The 18,742-nt window shown below is 45.5% G+C and overlaps 1 protein-coding gene across 4 annotated transcripts in view; it reads right to left on the reverse strand.

Annotated features, from left to right (window-relative positions):
* Nucleotides 1–3,416: 3,416 nt before the first annotated feature.
* The window catches only part of IFFO1 (intermediate filament family orphan 1), a 264,382-nt gene continuing 249,056 nt past the window's right edge, over nucleotides 3,417–18,742 (reverse strand). For all 4 annotated transcript variants that reach the window (XM_069650681.1, XM_069650677.1, XM_069650678.1 and 1 more), the window contains one exon: nucleotides 3,417–10,430. In XM_069650681.1, the coding sequence (XP_069506782.1) occupies nucleotides 10,328–10,430 (103 nt within the window). In that variant the 3' untranslated portion in view covers nucleotides 3,417–10,327. The remainder of the gene's footprint in view (nucleotides 10,431–18,742) is intronic.

Below are 18,742 nucleotides of genomic sequence, written 5' to 3' on the forward strand. Positions count from 1 at the left end.
AGGGGGGAATGTTGGGAAGGAACCAGGGTCTTCCCGAAACCCCAAGCACTTTAGAGTTAGGCAAGACCTATTTTAGGCACTATAATGGACATGGGAAGGAGGGGCACTTGGAAGGCTCTCTTGGGTTGTGGTGCTGTAGAGGTCTGGTAGTGTCAAGTTCAGAGTTTGCAAGGTGTATGCAGAATAGTGAGTTTTTTAGTAACGATTGTTGGCAAAGGTCCTTGAAATCCATTGAAGCAATCCACAACTCCCACCCCTTAAGTCTACCCAAGTTCTCTACATCTTCCACCCTCAGCATCCATCCTGGTGTACCACCCCCTCTCCCCAGGAGTTCACCCCCGTGGTCCACTCCCCCCCCCCCGGCTATGAATCCTATTTTTTCACATGCGCCCTCCCCCCTTGAAACTCCATCCAAATATGTCCCATCTTGCACCCTCAAGTTCACTTACTACACCCGAGGTCCATCCAGGTGCGTCACACCTTCCACCCCGGGAATCCGTTTGAGTGCGTCTCACTTTTTGAATTGAATTGATATTTTATTTCTATCGTGCTCATACACAAGTGTTTCATCGTGCGACAAGGCAAGGGAGGGGGAACAGGGGAGAACAAAACAACAATTTTACTGGGCCCAGTGGCACTGAGAATGAGCAAGTGCATGGGAGAGGGGGGGAGTGCATGGAAGGGGGAGAAGTGCAAAGTGTGGAGCAAAGGCGAAACAGATCAATAATAATAAATTAATAAATAATAAAGGCAGCAGACAGTGGTAGTGCAGCCAGCAAGTGGCAAGTGCTGGGTTTAAGGCATCAGACAGGGTAGGTCTGATAAGTGCATGAAGAAAAAGGGGGGGCTGTATGGGTACAGATACCGACCCCAGTGCAAGGGGTGGCCCGGAGGTAGTGCAGGAGGGTGGCAGGGTGAGCAGTTACCTGGGCCCGGAGGACAGAGGGTGGCCAGGTGCAGTGTGCAGAGAGAGAACAGATCAGAAGGGGAGGGGGGGTGAAGGTAGAAGCAAAGAGGAAGGTCTTGAGGTGCTTCCGGAACTAGAGATGGTTCTCCTCAAGTTTCAGAGTGGCAGGGAGGCTGTTCCAGGGGGAGTCCCCAGCCGAAGACTGAGATCTACCCCAAGCTCGTTTCTTTGAAAAATGACTGACCCCGAGGGAGTTAGAGGTAGAGGAGCGAAGAGCTCGAGAGAAGAGGTATTTGTGGAGGGATAGCTGAAGGTATTTTGGACTCAGGCCCCAGAAAGCCTTGTGGACAATGCAGAGGGTTACCCATGTCTTGAGCTCCATCTCAATGCATCACATTTCCTACGTCTGAAATCCCCCTAATTTCACAAGATTCCCTATCCCCGATATCTTGCTCAGTGCATCGCAGTTCCTACTCATAAAATCCATCCAAGTGCATCAGATTTCCTGTCTATGAGATTCATCTTGCTACATCACCTGTGGTATTTGTGATCTTTGTCTCCCCCCTAGTTACATTTTCTGGGTTTTGCCTCATCGGCTGTTGGGTTTAAGGAGAAGTCTGGCTGCTGCGTTTTATATTTGTTGCAGTTTCTTTAGTAGGTAGTCTGGCATTCCATGGTATATGCTGTTAGCATAATCTATCCTGGACATGATGAAGGATATGATGGCTAGTGTAGTGTTTGTGCGTGAATGAAAGGAAAGGTTGCATTTTTTTTACCATTTGTAGGTGGAAGAAGCACTCCCGGATTATCGTGTTAACTTGGGGTTCCAATGTTAATTTGTTGTCTATGGTGATTCCAAGGTTTTTTACTACTGCAGATGGTATCGGTGGGTTTCCCAGTTTTATTGGCCACAGGATCCGCTCATTGTCTCCTCTGCCTTCAGGCTTAATCATGATTTTGGTTTTGTCTGGGTTCATCTCAAGTTCATTCATGTTCGTCCACTGGTGGAGTTCCATGAGACACTCTATTAGGGGTGTGTTCTCTTCTTGTATGTCGCTGCATTTGAAGATGATTTGTGTATCATCTGCGTAGTTGTAACATTTTAGTCCATGTTTTTTGATGAGGTTGATTAACAGAGTCATGTAGATATTCATGAGTAGTGGTGAGAAAGATGACCTTTGGGGCACTCCAAAGGTGGTGTCTTGTGGTGTGGATTTGAAAGGTTTTAACCAAACTGTTTCTGTTCTTTCCGAGAGGATGCATTTGATCCAGAAAAACACTGTGTCGGTGAGTCGTATATCTTCCATTCTTTTTTATCAGGATATTGTGTTTGAATGTTTCAAAGGCGGCTGAGAAATCCAGTAAAATATCAGTGCTGAATTGCTGTTGGACTCTGCAATCACCTTTAGATCGTCCCATATCGAGACTAGAGTTGTCTCTGTTCCTCTCAATGGTCTGAAGCCTACTTATGCCTGGTCCAGTAGATGTTTTTTTTCAACATGCTCCAGTAGTTGTTCATAGATACATTTCCAATAGTTTTGCTGGGTACGGGATGTTTGAGATAGGTCTATAGTTTGTGAGTATTTCCAGGTCGCCTGTTGCGTACTTGAGCAGAGCTTTGAGGCCGTTTTGAATGCTCTTGGTACTCTCCCAGTCGTAAGTGATTGATTGAAGAGGTTTAGGTAGTATTCCGATGCTGTGTCCTGTGTGAGGGTAGATTTATATATGTCTGGGGGGGCAGGGCTCCATTGGGGAACCTGACTTGTTGCTGTTTTTAACCAGGCTTAGTAGTTTTTCTCTTGACACCTGTTGGAAGCAGCACATTTTGCTTGGTAGCCCGGTGGATTGTTTGGTCGATTGTTATTCTTTTTATGACTCAGTGAATGTTGGTGATTTTGTTCTTGAAGTGAACTGCGAGTTCCTTGCATAGTTTTTGGGAGGGCACTGGTGAGTTGTTGCATCTGGGTGGGTTTCTCATCTAATTTACAATGTTGAATAACTCTCTTTAAGTGTTGGTGGCTTTCCTGATCCGGCCACCGTAGTGCTTCTTTTTGCATTGAGAATTTCAGATTTCTATGCTCTAATTTGTATTCGGTAGTTTACTCTTTTTTCCATTTTTAAATGTGTCCAACACAAATCCATGCTTTCAACCCCTGCCTAATCGAACTGTAGACAAAAGTAATGAAATATTATTTGCCTTTTCAATAGCTTAAATTCGATTGGCTCTGACCCGAGTACAAGCAAATGTAACAGAAGCTGGGAAAATCATGGCTAACAAGACATACCTAATAGGAGGTGGGTGAGAAGAGGCTGCCTGGCATGATGGAGTCAAGACCAGCATCCGGAGAAACCTTGAAGAAAGTAACACATACATAGCCCAAATAAATGGGAAAGAGTCACTGTATTGTGGGTAAAAAAGAGGACTGCAACTCAGATGACTGTGCTGTCATTTATTCTAAAGTACTTTCTTATGTAAAACCTTTTATGAAAAAAGAGGCCAGGCTGAGGGTCTGGTTCGATATGTATATTTGTACACTTTATTAACATTTCTACGTACACTGTAACACGCCGCGCGCGGCTCAGCAAAGCTTGCAGGTACTTCCAGGCAATCAGCAGACTCCATTGGAGGAGATGGGAAGCACGCAGTCTCCAATGGCAAGCTAAGAAGAATGCTCTCTTTCCAGGGGCAGATGGGAAGGTCTCTCTAGAGAAGAATGGGGCAAGAAGATGCCTCATGGGCAAATGGAAAGATCACAGTGTGGAAAAGAGGTCCCTCTCTAGGGAAGATCTCTCGTAAGTGGAAGATAGAGCTCTCTTTCTGGGGCGGGGGGAGATCTTGTGTACTAGTTTCTCCTTCTACTCCTCTCTCACTGACCTGCATTCTACCCCACCATCTCCAAAACCTTTCTCTGCCTTTCGCCCGTCTGGCCTCCTTACCGCGCTATGTCTAAACCTTTCTTCCATCTAGTTGCAAACCCCCTCCCAATCTCTTTCTCCCACTTCTTTCTTCCCATCTCTTTCTCTCGGTCTTCCCACATCTGATTAAGTGGTATTCCTTCCTCACTCCTCCTTACTGTCTCTTCAAGCTCTTGACTCTGTCTCTCAATCCCTCCTCCTCTCACTTGGAGTTCTGATACCTTTCTTACCTTCAGTAGTTCAGCCGTGCAGTTTTAATTTTTACCGGAAGAGTTCCAGGTTCCCCCTTCCCATGCGTTACTTCCTGTGTGCTGTTACAGGGAGAGATCCAGACATCACGCAGGCACATTTCAGAGCAATACATCATCAAAAAACAAAGGCTCAGCTAAAAACCACCAAGAGAATGTTTTTCGGAAGCTCTAACATTAGAAAGTGAAGATAAAACTCTTCTTGAAAAATACCAAATCCTGGACACTGGATTGCGATTTTTCGAGTATTGTTACTGTGGAGCTAAAACTACAAAATTACGCCTGGTTAGGCGCAGTTTAACATCTGGGTTCATTATATTGAAAGCATGAAAACAAATGTGTGTGGCGATGTGGAACATACACCGTCACCTGTCTGCACCTACACTTCCTTTCATGTGAACATTCATTTTGGTAGATTGTGAAGTGACTGAAATACCACTTTTACTCCAAACCATATGCCTTGGTACAGCACTTTAAATCCAACAGGCGCATACTTAACTCAACCGTGGCGAGTCCAAAGGACAAGTATGCTCGTACTTTTTGCATAGACTTGCATAAGAGCCTGGCAGTTATGGGGTTAAAAGAAAAGCATAAGTAATGTATTGAATGTTGTGATCATGGATGAAATACAGTGCAGCATGCTTTTCTGTGTGAGTTAAAGGATAACTCCTACTAAGGTGGCCTGTGATGTTCTGATGCTCTGGAAATTTGCCAATACACCAGGGGGAAGGAAAGGCGAGTGAACACTCCACAGGTGATCGTGCACCGCACTAAGAGATTGGTTTTAAAATTGAGAATGGTGCCATTGCCATAGAAAGGTTCAACCAGATGGAGTGTTTACTGAGCAGAGGTCAAAGGACTCCTTTGATTTCCAACCTGAGAGAGTTGGAGGCTGTAGAAGACATTTTCAATGAGGTATCAGACCTTTATACCCTGCGTAAGGTCTCAGCAAAGCAGACAGCGCCAATGATATGATATGATAAGTCATTTATAACGCGCCTGTACACAAGTGTTTCTAGGCATGACAAGACAAGGTGGGGGAACAGAAGGAGGACAAACAACAATCTTACTAGGCCTTGTGTCATTCAGATTGCACAAGTGCGGGTAAGAGGGGAGAGGAGAAGGGCCAAAGGGTGTGGGGGGGAGAGGAGAAGTGCATGTGACTCAGTAAGTGCTGCCAGAGGGTGGCTCTTAAGTGCAAAGAGAAGGGACTGTAGGGTTACATATAAAGACCCTTCAGTGTTGAGGGAGCCCTGAGGCAGTGTGAGGACAACTGGACATGCAGGAGCCTGGGCCCGAGTTCAGGGTGGCCAGGTGACCAGTGTGCGGAGCTATCAAGTGCATCAGCAGAGGAGAAGAAGAGAGAAAGTGGAAGGGAAAAGGAAGGTCTTGAGTTACTTCCGGAACCAGAGGTGGTTCTGTTCAAGTTTGAGAGAGGCAGGGAGGCTGTTCCAGAGGGAGGCCCCAGCCAAGGAAAGAGATCTGCCCCCCATTCTCTGCTTGGAAAAGTATCTGACCCTCAGAGAATTAGAGGTGCATGAGCGGAGAGCTCGAGAAGGAAGGTGGTTAGGAAGAGAAAGTTGGAGGTAGTGCAGTCCCATGCCCCAGAAAGCATTATGGACAATGCAAAAGGTCCTGAATGTGATCCTTGCCGCCACAGGGAGCCAGTGCAGAGATTCCAGAGCTGGAGAGATATGATCCCTGGGCTTGAGGACAAGGACAAGTCTCGCAGTCCTGTTCTGGATGAGTTGTAAAGGTTGAAGAGTAGAGACAGGTAGATTTAGAAAGAGGCTGTTGCAATAGTCCAGCTTGGAAAGGACCAGGGCTCTAGAGACAGTGTGCTTCTGGGGGAAAGTGAGAAAAGGCAGAATACCTCTGAGAAGGTGCAGCTGAAAGTGTGACTTCTTAGAGACGTCAGAGAGGGTAGAGTCGAAGATGACACCAAGGTTCTTAGTCGCACAACAAGGAGCAGGAAGAGGGCCCAGAGTGGGTAGCCAGAGAGAGAGAGGAAAGGAGGGAGCAGGTGTCCTGATGAGGAGGATCTCAGCCTTACTGGCATTAAGGCAGAGATCATTGGCAGCACACCATTCCTTAATTTCGACCCGTCTGGTTTGAGTGAAGTAGCAGAGGTGGCTGTGGGGAGCCTACCGAGGGCTGGGTGTCATCCACATAACACTGAAAGTTAGAACAGAATGTAGTGATGCAGTGGGCCAGCAGTGCCAGGTAGTGGTTGAATAGCGAGGGAGAACGGTTAGACGCCTGGGGAACACTACAAGTAGAGAGAAAGATAGAAGAGAGGAAAGACCCCAGTTGGACCTGGGAGGGTCGGTCAGTGAGAAAGGAGGTCAACCAGGACAGGGCCTGACCAGTGATACCCAGGTTGTCATGGAGGCAATTGAACAGGATGGCATGGTTGAATGTGTCAAAATCAGAGGATAGATTGAGCAAAATTAGGACAGAAGGAAGATTAGAGTCAAGATTAGAGAGCACGTTTTCACGGGTGTTCAGGGGAGCAGTTTCCGTGCTGCTGGTAGCTCTGAAGCCAGACTTGTGGTCATCGAGACAACCAACAGATTCAGTATGCAGATTAAGCTGGGAGCTGTCCAGCTTTTCCTGGAGTTTGCCCAGGAAAGGAGTGATGGAGATCGGCAATAGTTAGCCGGAGAGGAAGGATGGGCAGAGGGCTTCTTAAGAAGAGGGTGCACCAAAGTTGATACTGCTTGGGATATGGGGGGAATTGGGCCTCACTAAGCATGAGAAACTGTTCACTGCAGTGGCACTGGGGGCGGGCAAGAGACTAATTGCTGCAAATTGGGGATCGGTGGCAGCACTGAGATTTGTCCGATGGTCGAATGAGGTCACTAGTTGCGCCTCTTTGGAGCGGCGAATTTACACAGCAAGAGGCTGCCAACGCAAGTTTGAAAAAGTTTGGGGTAAATGGTCTGACGAACAATGAGGAAGATTCCCTCCCCCCTCGCCCCCCAGTGGTACTGCCGGGGGTGACTCCCACCCCCTTTCACCTCCCCCCCGCCTACTGCCAGCAGAGACTCGGTTGAGAAGTGAATGTATACACCAGTGACTCCATTGCCTTCTGCTTTATGAATGTATGTATGACCGATGCACTTGTTAAAATAATAAAATGTTTTTTTTAAAAAAAGAAGAGGGTGCACAAGGGAGTGCTTAAGAGGGGAGGGGAAGGTTTCCGTTGCAAAGGAGTGATTGCAGAAATAGGCCAAGGCCATTGGCCAACCACAGAAGACATGCTACTTAATAACCATACACTACACTTGGAAAGGATAAGGAGTATTGCAGATGGTTCAGCAATGGCCAAAGTCTGTGCTACTCTGACAGATCAATGATATACATTATTTGTCTACAAGAGTAGCTATTTTTTTCCAGGTTTCACCAGTTCCGTACACTTTACATGAGAAATAACAAGGGGCACATAAGTATGAACTACCAACAAATTAAAGTACTTCAACTGATGCAGTTATCAGATTGAGATGGGCCAATAGTGCCAGCTCCTAAAATAGGTAGATCAATGAGATTTTGTGGTGACCATAAATATACTGTGACTACTATTTCCGAAATGGATGCAAAATGTAGCTACTGTTTATGGCCTTCTTTTGTCATTTGACACAGTGTGTTTCCTACCCTCAATTTGAATATGAACAGTGAATGTTAGAAAATTGTTCTAGTTGAGGATTCACCAAAAAAAACAATGTCACAAGTCATAGGACTTTAAGTAGAGCCACCTTTCTTACTTTGTGATTCTCCACATTGTGCACTATTTTCCAAAGGGAAATGGAGGGCCTGTTGCAGAAAATTCCAAACATTAACTTCAATGATAGTGAATCACAGAACCTTTAAAAGAAGCTTGTCAATCTACTCACCATGCTATAATGATTTCCTGGTGCTGGGTAACATTTTAAATTGGACACATGTGTTTTCAAGGATTCAGAACCTATTCGGAACATTAGGTGGATGCATCTATTTGAAGATCAAGGAGAGGTAGTCAAAGTTGCTCCATCGCCCATATCAGCGAGAAGACTCCAGTCATTTTAGGCTACAAAACTAGGACGTCAGACCAAACACTGCTGTGCGCTATACAAAACATGTTTGAACATAACTACAGAATTTGGCAACTGTTTTAGCTCCGCAGGATCTCTTACATCACAAAGACCAGTGCTGGATTTTGGAAAAGTGTCCAATTGTTACATTGTGTGTCACACTTACATTCCCTTCCTAACCTCTCTCTCTCTCCCTCTCCTTCTCTCTCTCACTCACACACACACTCTCTCTCTTGTTCACAGGCTCTCGCTCACAGACCCTATCTCACACACAGTTTCTCGTTTTCGCTTTGCATAGTCTGGCTCTCTCTTTCCTGGTCACTTCCATCTCCAGTGCCTCATCTATTTTTCTTACAGTTTCCCTTTATCCTCACTACCTTCTCACTCTCTCACCCCTTCGTCTCACCCTGTTTCTTTCGTTCTCTCCACACTCAATTGCCCTTGACCCCTCCCCCATTGTATCTCTCTTCTGTTGCTCCATCTTTCTTTCATTTATAAACAATTCACTAGTATTGATTTGTGAAAACAATATATAAGTGTCAGTCAGGTGAGGAAAGAGAAAGAAAGAGAGAGAGAGAAGATAGGATAAATGGAAGCAAGAGAGTGAATATAGAAAGAGAAGATATAAGAGAACATGGGTAAGAAAGGGGAGGAGAAATAAAAGTGGTGTGTTGGGCACGAAAGAGCTAAAGGGCAAATCAAGGAAAATGGGAGCGAAAGAAGGAAAGGAGAGAAAGAGAGAACATAATATGTTATGGGCGAAGAGATAGAGGAAGAGTAAGGAAGATGATGAGACAGTGTTCTAAGGAGGAGACTTAAAAGGTGGTTGTAGGAAATAGGTGGTTTGGCAGGGGCAAGTAGCCTTAACTGTGCTCCAGTTCTCTTGGCTGCTCCAGTTGTTGAATGTGGAGAGGGGGTAATATGCCCTGAGGTTTTGGGGACTAAGGAGTGGTCACTGCACAGGCAAGGTGCATGGTTCATCTTTACTGGAGAGATGAGTATGGAAAAGGCAGTGCAATGGTCCCACCTGGTGTGAATAATGTCTGTTCCCAGGTTGGACAGCTGAATCGGAGCAGTACCTCAATCGAGTCTCAGGACTTTGACAACATCTCAAGACTGTCACCAAGTGTAAAACTTTGTTAGGACCTCGAATGGACCTCTGGGCCCCGACTAGGCCTCAGGAGCTCAACTGAACCTCAGCCGCTCAACAGTGTTGATCTCTTCCAGGTTTACAACACTTGGATCTTGACTCGTCCTCTCACCCTCACAGGGTTGCATATAGCAGGAGCTATGCTGAAGCTCAACACTTTGCCTGAGGCTCACCACCTCGACCAGAATTCAGGACTTCAACCAGGCCTCAGGATATAGATATGATGAAGAGGGCAATTCAGGGGGCTGCAGGAAAGTAGGAGGATAGCAGGGGGGAATTCAGCAAAGGCGTTCTTGCGCAATGCTAGTAGAGAATCCTCAGTCACACTCTGGAACAATTATTAGTATTGCTCAAGAGGAATGCTCAGCCATGACTATTCATGAGACAACCTTAGCAATACTCCAAAGAAAATCTCTACGATACTTAGGAAAGGATCCTCATTGGTACCCATAGGGCATCCTAAGTGCGATGATAGAGTACAGTACCAATTATACCAAGGATATACTCCTTTCCAATAGTTGGGGGATGGTCCTTTGTGATACTCAGGAACGAATACTGAGCAAAGAATCGGCCTAAGTACTCTGAAAAAACATGTCTCCAATACTCAGTTAACCCTCAGCAGTACACTGAAGTACATCCACAGGGATATTCAGGAGAGAATCATTGACAATAGTTGGGAAAAATCCCTTGCCTGTAATCAGGAGGAAGTCCTTGACTGAACTCAAGAAGGATTTGTTAAAAGTAGTTGAATGTTAATCCTCAGCAATTATCAGGAGAGACTCCTTGGCCACACTCGGGAGGGAATCCTCAGAAATACTCATGGGTGAACATTTGTAGAAGGACTCGAAAGACGATCATCAGAAATATTTTGGCGGTAATCTTCAGGAGAAAATACTCTGATATTTAGGATAGTATCATTGGTAGTATTCCTCCCTCAACGACACGCGGGAGTTGGAGTGCATTGGTCCTCTGGTCCTTGAATCCTGAGGTGTGAAAGTCTCTGATCCCCGCTGAAGGCTGATCCACTTTCCCATCCTTATCTCATGGAGCTGTCGGAGGGTGGGTCCTTGTCTGAGTTATCTGCCTCCTCGTTAGCAGCCGACTCACTGCTAGTGGCTGAGGTGTTGGGAGGTGATTTCCTGTATGGAAAAAGAGAGAGGTAACAAGTTGAGGGTTTGACATTTCTGTCTACATTTATTTTATTTATTTTCGAATTAGTAACACGCTACACACCTATTGTCACTACCTCTAAGCGCTGTGAGCGGTACAATAAGAAGGTCAAAGAGTGTGAGATGCACCAGTGTCAAAGATGCAACTTTTTGATTAACATGGCTAGATGTGGATGGATACTTAGCTCTTAATGTCAGTCATTGAGAATATTAAGGCTTTATAACTGCAGAGTTCATGGAGACCACAATTCCCTTCAGGAGAGCGGTGCAATGATCAGAGACTTCTGAACCAATAAAGGTAATGTGGCAAGCGCAACGAGTCATGGGAGAACAAGGTTAGAAGGTGGCCAATAATCTCAATTCAGTTCAGACTTTGTACTAAAGACAAACAATTGGGTTAATTCGACTGGCTCCATCTATGTGTGTTTGTAGTTTAAAGTGAAAACCAAGGTAGGAAGCAACAAAACGTGGTTCAGAGATCCGGTCACTTTTTACTGATGGAGCATTCATTGGCGATGTGGGCTCCATTTCTGATGAACTACATTTCCATCCACCAATTAGAGATCTGGTTGCCAATTTCTTTTTTTCAGCACAGGTGCATATGTTTTTGACTAGGAACATGGGGCAATTGTATGCAATGTTTTACTTTAGGTGTTGCAAACAAGCAGATTTTTGTCATTTGTGGTGTGGGTTTTGCTATTATAGATGCTTGGCAGCAAATTCATTTTAGCAATGCTTTATTCAGTAGTGTTACCAAGTTCATTTATTTTTTATTTTTTTATCTGTTGTATTATACAGTCAAAATCGTCAACTTTTAATACTTCGTCATCCCACATTAAAATACCATGAAAAAATATTAAGAACATCCTCTTATAAAACACCATTCCAACATGTTACAATATTTTAAAATTCAACTTAAAAAGAAAGAAAAACTGTATTTTAATTTACAGCCCTTCAAGAGACTTACAAAGAAGGATATAATGATTATCGCCCTCACATTCATCTCATGACAAGATGCCCAATATGGTCACAATTCTCCTCCAGAATACTGTAGGGAAGATTATACCCCCTTCGTGATTACCACCATTCATGTACTTAGTCCACAGAGCCGAACACGACAATGTCCCTTCTCTAGCTGCTGATCTTAAAGCTAACGACCGTAGTTTCGAGGAAGCATAACCTGCGGTCAGTAGGTGTTTGACAGATTCTACCTGTGTTTCACCACACAGGCGACATTGTCTTCTATCGCTCGGTAGCTTCTGCCAGGCTCCCACAATCTTTAGCGTCTTTGCCAAGTTCACTTCTAATTTGAGGTAGTCCCAGACCATGGGATTGGCAACAAACTGTTCAATATACCTTGTGATATTCGGTCTTTCCTGAACATACTCAACAAAAAAAGCGGAGTTGCTTTTGGTAGCTAGGTCAATGAGTAGCTGTTCCATACGATGTCCTATCAATAGCGTCTTCTTCGCTTTCTTGTAGCTGTTCTGTTGTGTATTCAAGACGTTCTCTGGAGTCAAAGCAAGCCCCCTATGATCAATGGATGTAATACTAACAATGCAGCTCAAGGGCATGTAGCTGGCCTTAGTCAATAGGTATTTATATAATAGCCGACACAGGGAGGTTTCAGATGCATATTCAGGCAAATAACCTTGAATTTAACTTGGAAGGGTACTATGTTAAATTCATGATATACCATTTCAATAGATATGCGCTGAGGCAATCTAATGAGTCTCTTTACTATCCATGATTCTATTTTCTTAATTTCCAATAGAATCTTCATTGTCCAGATTTCTGCTCCATAAATAATAAGGGGTAATATTTTTGCCTGCTAAAACTGCAGTAAAATGCCAACCGAACATTCCCCACCCTTTCGCGCCAGGGAGCTGATACTGCTTGCTATCTGCAAGGCTTTTAGATTTACCTGTTCGAACCGCCTCCTGCCACTGAGTTTATTATCCAAAGCGATACCTAGATATGTGTACTCAGAAACCACTTCGATTGCCTCCTCGTTCATATGCCAACACACCCTTGTCTCCTTTTTATGTGGAGGTGTTAACACCATGACTTCAGTTTTACCGGTGTTCACTAGCAAGGAGTTCAATTCTGTTTAATCTTTCAGTTTGTTAAGACAGGACTGCAGTCCACAAGGTGCCAAGTCCAATAGTGCTAAATCATCAGCTTATCCCATCCATTGTATTGGGATGTCACCTAGTTTAGGAGCAATTTAGGGGCTGTTGGCAATGGCTTCACCTAAATCTGACACATAAAGATTAAACAACATCAGAGCTAAAATGCATCCTCGCTTCAGTCCTTTCTGGGCGGGTATCCAACCTGAAGTTCTGCCATGTTGGTCCAACCGAATCATGCAATGATACAATCATCTTCAATAAGCCCTGATAGATGTTCCTGTTCAGCAGCTTTTGCACAATCTTCCTCTGTCGACTGTGTAAAACGTGGCACCAAAGTCTACAAATGCCAAATATTTTGGTACATTTCGTATCATCCATGCCTGCTGGATGGTGTTACTAGAGCCAAGATGTTGATTGAGGTGCCCAAGCCTTTACGAAGCCCTGTTTGGTTAAGGGGCACAAGACGATTTTACTCTACCCATTCTTGGAGCTCTTCCAACAATACACGAGCAAACATTTTCACTGGGGCCTCCAACATCACCAATAGGCGATATTTACGAGGGTCAACATGGTTACCCTTTTTTTTTCTCACTGGGACCATTATGCTCAAACACCAAGAAGAAGGGGTGGTTTGCATCACTCCAAACTAATGGAACAGCCAGTGCAATGCCTCTGCCTAGAGTTCTGAAGCCAGTTTGATCCGCGTGCTACACATCCCATCTGGGCCAGGAGCCCTAGAGGATTTACTGGCCGTGATTAGCTTATGAATATCATTAACACTTTTTGTGAATAACCACTCATTGAGGATCGTGGCCGCCATAAAGGTAAGCACGTCTCCCCCAAACAATTGTTCCACATGTGAGAGCCAAGGCTCTTCTGGCACTCCATGGATATCTCTGGCAGTAAGATTGCTTCCAAAACCTAGCAGAGTCGTTAGTTAACAGATCTATCTGTGAAGTAGATGTCACTGACCTAGGGATTGGCAGTGGTCCGCCCTTGTGACCTGCCTTTTATCTCTGCTGCTGCAGACCCCATTTTGTGCTAAACAAAGTGATTTTCCCTCTTTCACTGGTTTTGTTCCTTCATAGCATTGTATGACCCGTGCGCTGAAATCACAAAAGCAGGTGTGTTCTTTTGGGGTGGGGCTTAGTGAATAACTTGCTAGTAAAAGAGGTGGGTGCAGGAGTGGGGGGGCAAGGAAACCAGTGGTGAAAGTATACGCCCCGTGTAAAGGGAGTTCTGCACACAGGGTGTAGAGGGGAAGGGGGTGCACAGGCATCTCACCCAGATTACAGGATGTGGGTGGTCATGGCAGAGTGGTACAAGGAAGAATCGCGGTCTCTCCCTTGTTACCGGAGGATTCTAGAGTTTCCGCCATGAGGAAGGCCTGCTATAAGCAAAGTAAGGGAAGAGCAGCCTTTATGTACACTAATGAGATGCCAATTAATTACAACAAACCATCAGGTGTGGAATAGGAACTCACTTGCGCAGATCACATGTCTTACATGGCGTGTCTTTTCATTGTGCCATGAGGTACAGGGATTTTGGGGTGTATAGTGATGTGCTGGTTGTAATTATCTGCACTCGATTTTGCTGCTATGAACCAGAAGTATGAATTTTGCATTCAGCAGTAATGTCTTGTCCTGTGGCTATCTTTCGTTACATTCTTCTGGTTGCCTTGTTGAGGTCATGGCTCAATAGGATAACAACAGGCCAGCATTCGCATTCCTTCCTCCTTTGACAGTATCACAGTTGAACCCTTCCCACCAACCGCTCTCATTGATGTCCACATTTACGGCACGCCTCAATTCTTCTACTTGTAAGCCTACCCTCCAGCCTTCTCAGTTCCCTTAGCCCCGCTCCACAAAGTAGTGAACCTCGCCTTCGATACGCTATTCCACATCCCATGTACTTCACCCACCACCTCCCTTCGCCTCCGCAGGAGGTGGCGTTCCTTGTAACACTGGTCCCACTCCAAGTCCCGTCCCCTAGTCTATAAATGCCAGTCATCTCTAGCCAGCGCCCTGTATTCTCCGTCCCGCTCTCTGTGTTCTCAATCCCAGCCTATCCTCTCTGCCCCCTGCTTATGCTCCCTTACCCTCCGTGTCCCCCCCAGGGGAGCAGGCGACCCCCAGAAATTATCCCTCAAAGCCCCCAAACCCAACAGTGACACCCTCCCCCCTTATCCTCTACCATCTTCTATCCCAGGTGTTCTCCAGTCGGGACTAAACATTTCAGAGGGCGAACACAGAAACTAGCTTCCCTCGCTGCGTGCTTATCCAACAATGGGACGTCCTCCTGTTGGATCTTGGACCGCTCCCACCCTACTAGAAATGAGACCAGAAGGGAACACATTCTGGTTTCTTCAACATAGTCCACATCCCACATCAGAGGGCAATAGCAGGCCAGAGGTCTACAGCCTTTCCATTCCAATGGGACCTCTGCCCCCTGCTACCCGACAATCCATTTGGTTCACTGCACCAAACATATGCTGTATAAGGAACCCAAGGCCTCGTGCACGGACTATGGTTTCATACACATAACACCTGTGTTGTGCCACCCAAACGAATCCACAGCACGTCCAGCATTGCAGCCGCCGTGCGACTTACCCCCAGTGCTATGCGGCCGCAGACAGGCCACATTGGTTATTCGCCCTCGGTGCAAATGTTTGCCTGTGTGTACAATCTTGAAAAACTCTGCAAGACGATTACAATACCAAACCTGCACAAGCAACACAATTAAGCTCACTTTGGAAGTGTGAGATAACAGGTTCATGCATGCAGCAGACAAGGCATATGGCACAATCGCGACGAGCTTCATGCGACACAATATGGTTATCTGTCCACCTGTACCCACTCCACGAGGTGATGACACACCTGCACCCAAACAGCATGAGATGTTGACATAAGGCGCATGCAGCCCCGTTTCTTGGCAAGGGCGGAGCGAGCGACGGCCCGTGGCGCAGAGCTAATCAGCTCTGGAGGGGGGCGCAGGAAAGGGCCCACCCAGAAAGCTGAGTCTGATTTTGCGCACAACAGATTAAGCAGCCTGCTGTGCCGGTGGGTGCACCTCTGCCATGTTCCACTGGCTGCTCTCTGCTGACTTGTAGATGACTGGGATTTATTTATTTATTTGTGCACTTATACTGCGCCGGAGCCCACAGGCATCAGGGTGCCGAAGATTGGAATGATGTAAAACATCAAAAAACTGATAACAGTGGGAGAAGGGGTTATCCAAAGACAAGTTGTTTTCACTCCCTTCCTAAACCTCAAGAGGTTTGTTTCGGAGTGTAAGAATTTTGGAAGTTTATTCCACAGGGAGGTAGCCTGGGAGTTGAAGGATCTGCCCACCCCTCTGACCCGCTTGCTCTTTGGAGCTAGGATGTGGATCTGCTTGATCTAGTGAGCTTGGTTGGGTTATGGACTGTAACATGAGGTAACTTGTGGCTTGACCATAGAGGCATGTGTGCACTATTGTCAGCGCTTTGAAGTGGATACGAGCTTCTACTGGGAGCCAATGAAGGTTCCTCCTGTGAGAGGATTTTGGTTCATGTCTGGGTATGCTCTTGACAACGCGTACCACATTGTTTCGCAAGACCTTAAGTCGTCTAAGGCTATTTTTGCTGGCCCCCAACCTTAGGGTGTTGCAATAATCTAGCCGGGGCATCACCAGGGCACGTACCAAAGTGGCGCAATTTGCCTCTGAAACCTAGGGCTTAACTAGCCTCAAGAGTCGACTGTGCCTTATTTGCCACGCGCTCAGGGTTGGCATCAATATTCAGTGAAGACTCAAAACTCACTCCCAAGGTCCTAACCTTATCCACGGTTGCAATAGCATGGCCTTCAATACACAAACCAGTGTATTGTGGGTCTAGTTTAGATCTTGCCTGTGGTGTCCCAAAGAGCATCATCTCATTTGTTCTTTTGCATTTAGACGCATTCCGTTGTTGGCCATCGATTGTTGAATGGCGACATAAACGTGGCTAATTAGGTCAGAATCCTCTGTCTGCTTGCCGCTTAATTCGAAGACGAACTGGGTGTCATCAGCATTATTGTGGAAATGAACACCCAGCCCGACCAGGAGGTCACAAAGTGGGCGGAAATATACATTAAAAAGAGAGGGAGACATAGAGGCACTGTGCGGTATGGCCCATTTCAGAAATTCCTCGGATGACCATGCATTAGCCCATGCTCTTTTGGGCATGCGACCTGTCAGAAAAGACGTAATCCAAACCAAAGCGTTTCCTGATACGCCCCCTGTGCTCCTCAACCTACCTAACAGTCTCGGGAGGATAGCTCAACGACAACGTGCTCGCCTTGGAAGCAAGACGACACAGAGCAACACTGGTTTGATCCTCGGGTCCACGCTTAGAAACCTCTGGGTATTAAGCGCGTTAAAATAACCTATCATATCATATCATATCATGATCAACAAGGTCGAAGTCTGCTGATAAATCCAACAACATCAGCAGCCCGGCCTTGCCTTGATCCATGATCTGAAGCATCTCTGACTTCACGTTCAACAGGGCACTCTCCATGCCATGATTAGTTCAGAAGCCTGATTGTCTGTAATGAAGGGCTCCAGAAGTTTCTAGAAATTCTTGAAATTGCAGTGTGGCCACCTTATCCAAAATCTTCAATAAAAACGGGACATTGGAGATAGGCCTGAAATTGGAGTAGTCTTTTTGATCTAGGCCAGGTTTTTTTTAATAAGGGGGTGACAGATACCTTCTTGAAGGCCCCCTGGACACAACCATCCCTAAAACTGGCATCAATAAGGCGGATGAGAAAAGGGAGGAACAATGTTTTATTTCTCAGAATAACTTTGGATGGGAGAATTTCTCCTACACAAGTGGTAGGCCTTATATTGTTCATGATGGTAGCTAAAGCTTCCTCAGTTATGCTCCTAAATTCAAACCCTGGGGGAGTACATTGTTATCAGCAGGTGGGGTGGAGTTGGTACACTCCATCCCAACCAAACTGGCATTGATTTTAATTTGTGCTGCCAATATATGACCTGTAAAAGCTGCCTGAAAGTTTTCACAATCAGCATTGGTAGGAGTGATTTGCTGTAGCATGGATGACAGTTTTTCAAGGTCCCTAAGAATCTGAAAAGGTTTCTAAGAATGACTATCTGCCTGAGCAATTTGTCCAAGAAGGACTTTTTGGCAAGGAGGATCTCTGACCGATACACTCTCTCAATTGCCTTCCATTTATCCCTGGAGAGCGGTCCTTCATCCAGGCTCTTTCTGCTTTCCTTTTTTCCTTTTTCTAGAATGTGTAGGGCCTCGCCATACCATTTCTGATCATTTACTTTCTCTCTAATAATTTTGGCAACATGGTCCAACATTTCTGAGAAGCATCTCTCGAATTCCAACACCAGGTGACTGGGGGAGTCTGAGGCAGATGTTGATGACATCAAAGATAGAAGACAAGATTCTAAATCCTCTTGATGAATTTTATTAAAGTTTCTACTTGATACTTTACACAGAGGATTGTTTTTTTGGGTATGTAGACAGGGCAACACGAAGTCAAAGGTAACAAGGTAGTGGCCAGACCAGACGCAAGATTGTCCAACAACTGGGCTTAATGCTAAATGTGTACTGGTCACCCAGTCCAGTATATTGCCCAAATTATGTGTTGGTTCCTTGTCATTTCCGATGACAAATGTGTTTATGGTGAGCAATTGTGCAAGTTGAGTGGCTTGGGGATCAAGTGGATTAACAAGCCAGTTGTTAAAATCACCCAACACAATAGTGGCTGTGTTAGGTTTATGAAAAGAAGATAAAATGTCTGCCAGGTCACCGTAAAGGTAGGGGGTTTCTTGAGGAGGTCGGTATATCAAGACAATATTTATACTATTTTCAGGGGAAGTTTTCAGAATATGCAAACAAAGGAATGCATATTCCACACACAGCGTGAGATGCTCTGGAGTCACACACCCCGTGCCCCTCATTCTTTGTATTGACAGCCTGCCAAGTGGGGCAATTTATAAGTGATGGCTAATTTAACAAGCCATTGTTTTATACAGTATGTGCTTAATATTTAGTGTTGAGAACTAAACATGGGGCATTTTTATTCACCAGGCCAGCACAAGTATCAGTTAGCTGACCAAGCCTATGCATTCTGCCAACAGAATTAAAATGCCACA

This window comes from Ambystoma mexicanum, chromosome 3p, assembly GCF_040938575.1.
Source record: "Ambystoma mexicanum isolate Mex_15411 chromosome 3p, UKY_AmexF1_1, whole genome shotgun sequence".
In the NCBI taxonomy this organism is placed as follows: Eukaryota; Metazoa; Chordata; class Amphibia; order Caudata; family Ambystomatidae; genus Ambystoma; species Ambystoma mexicanum.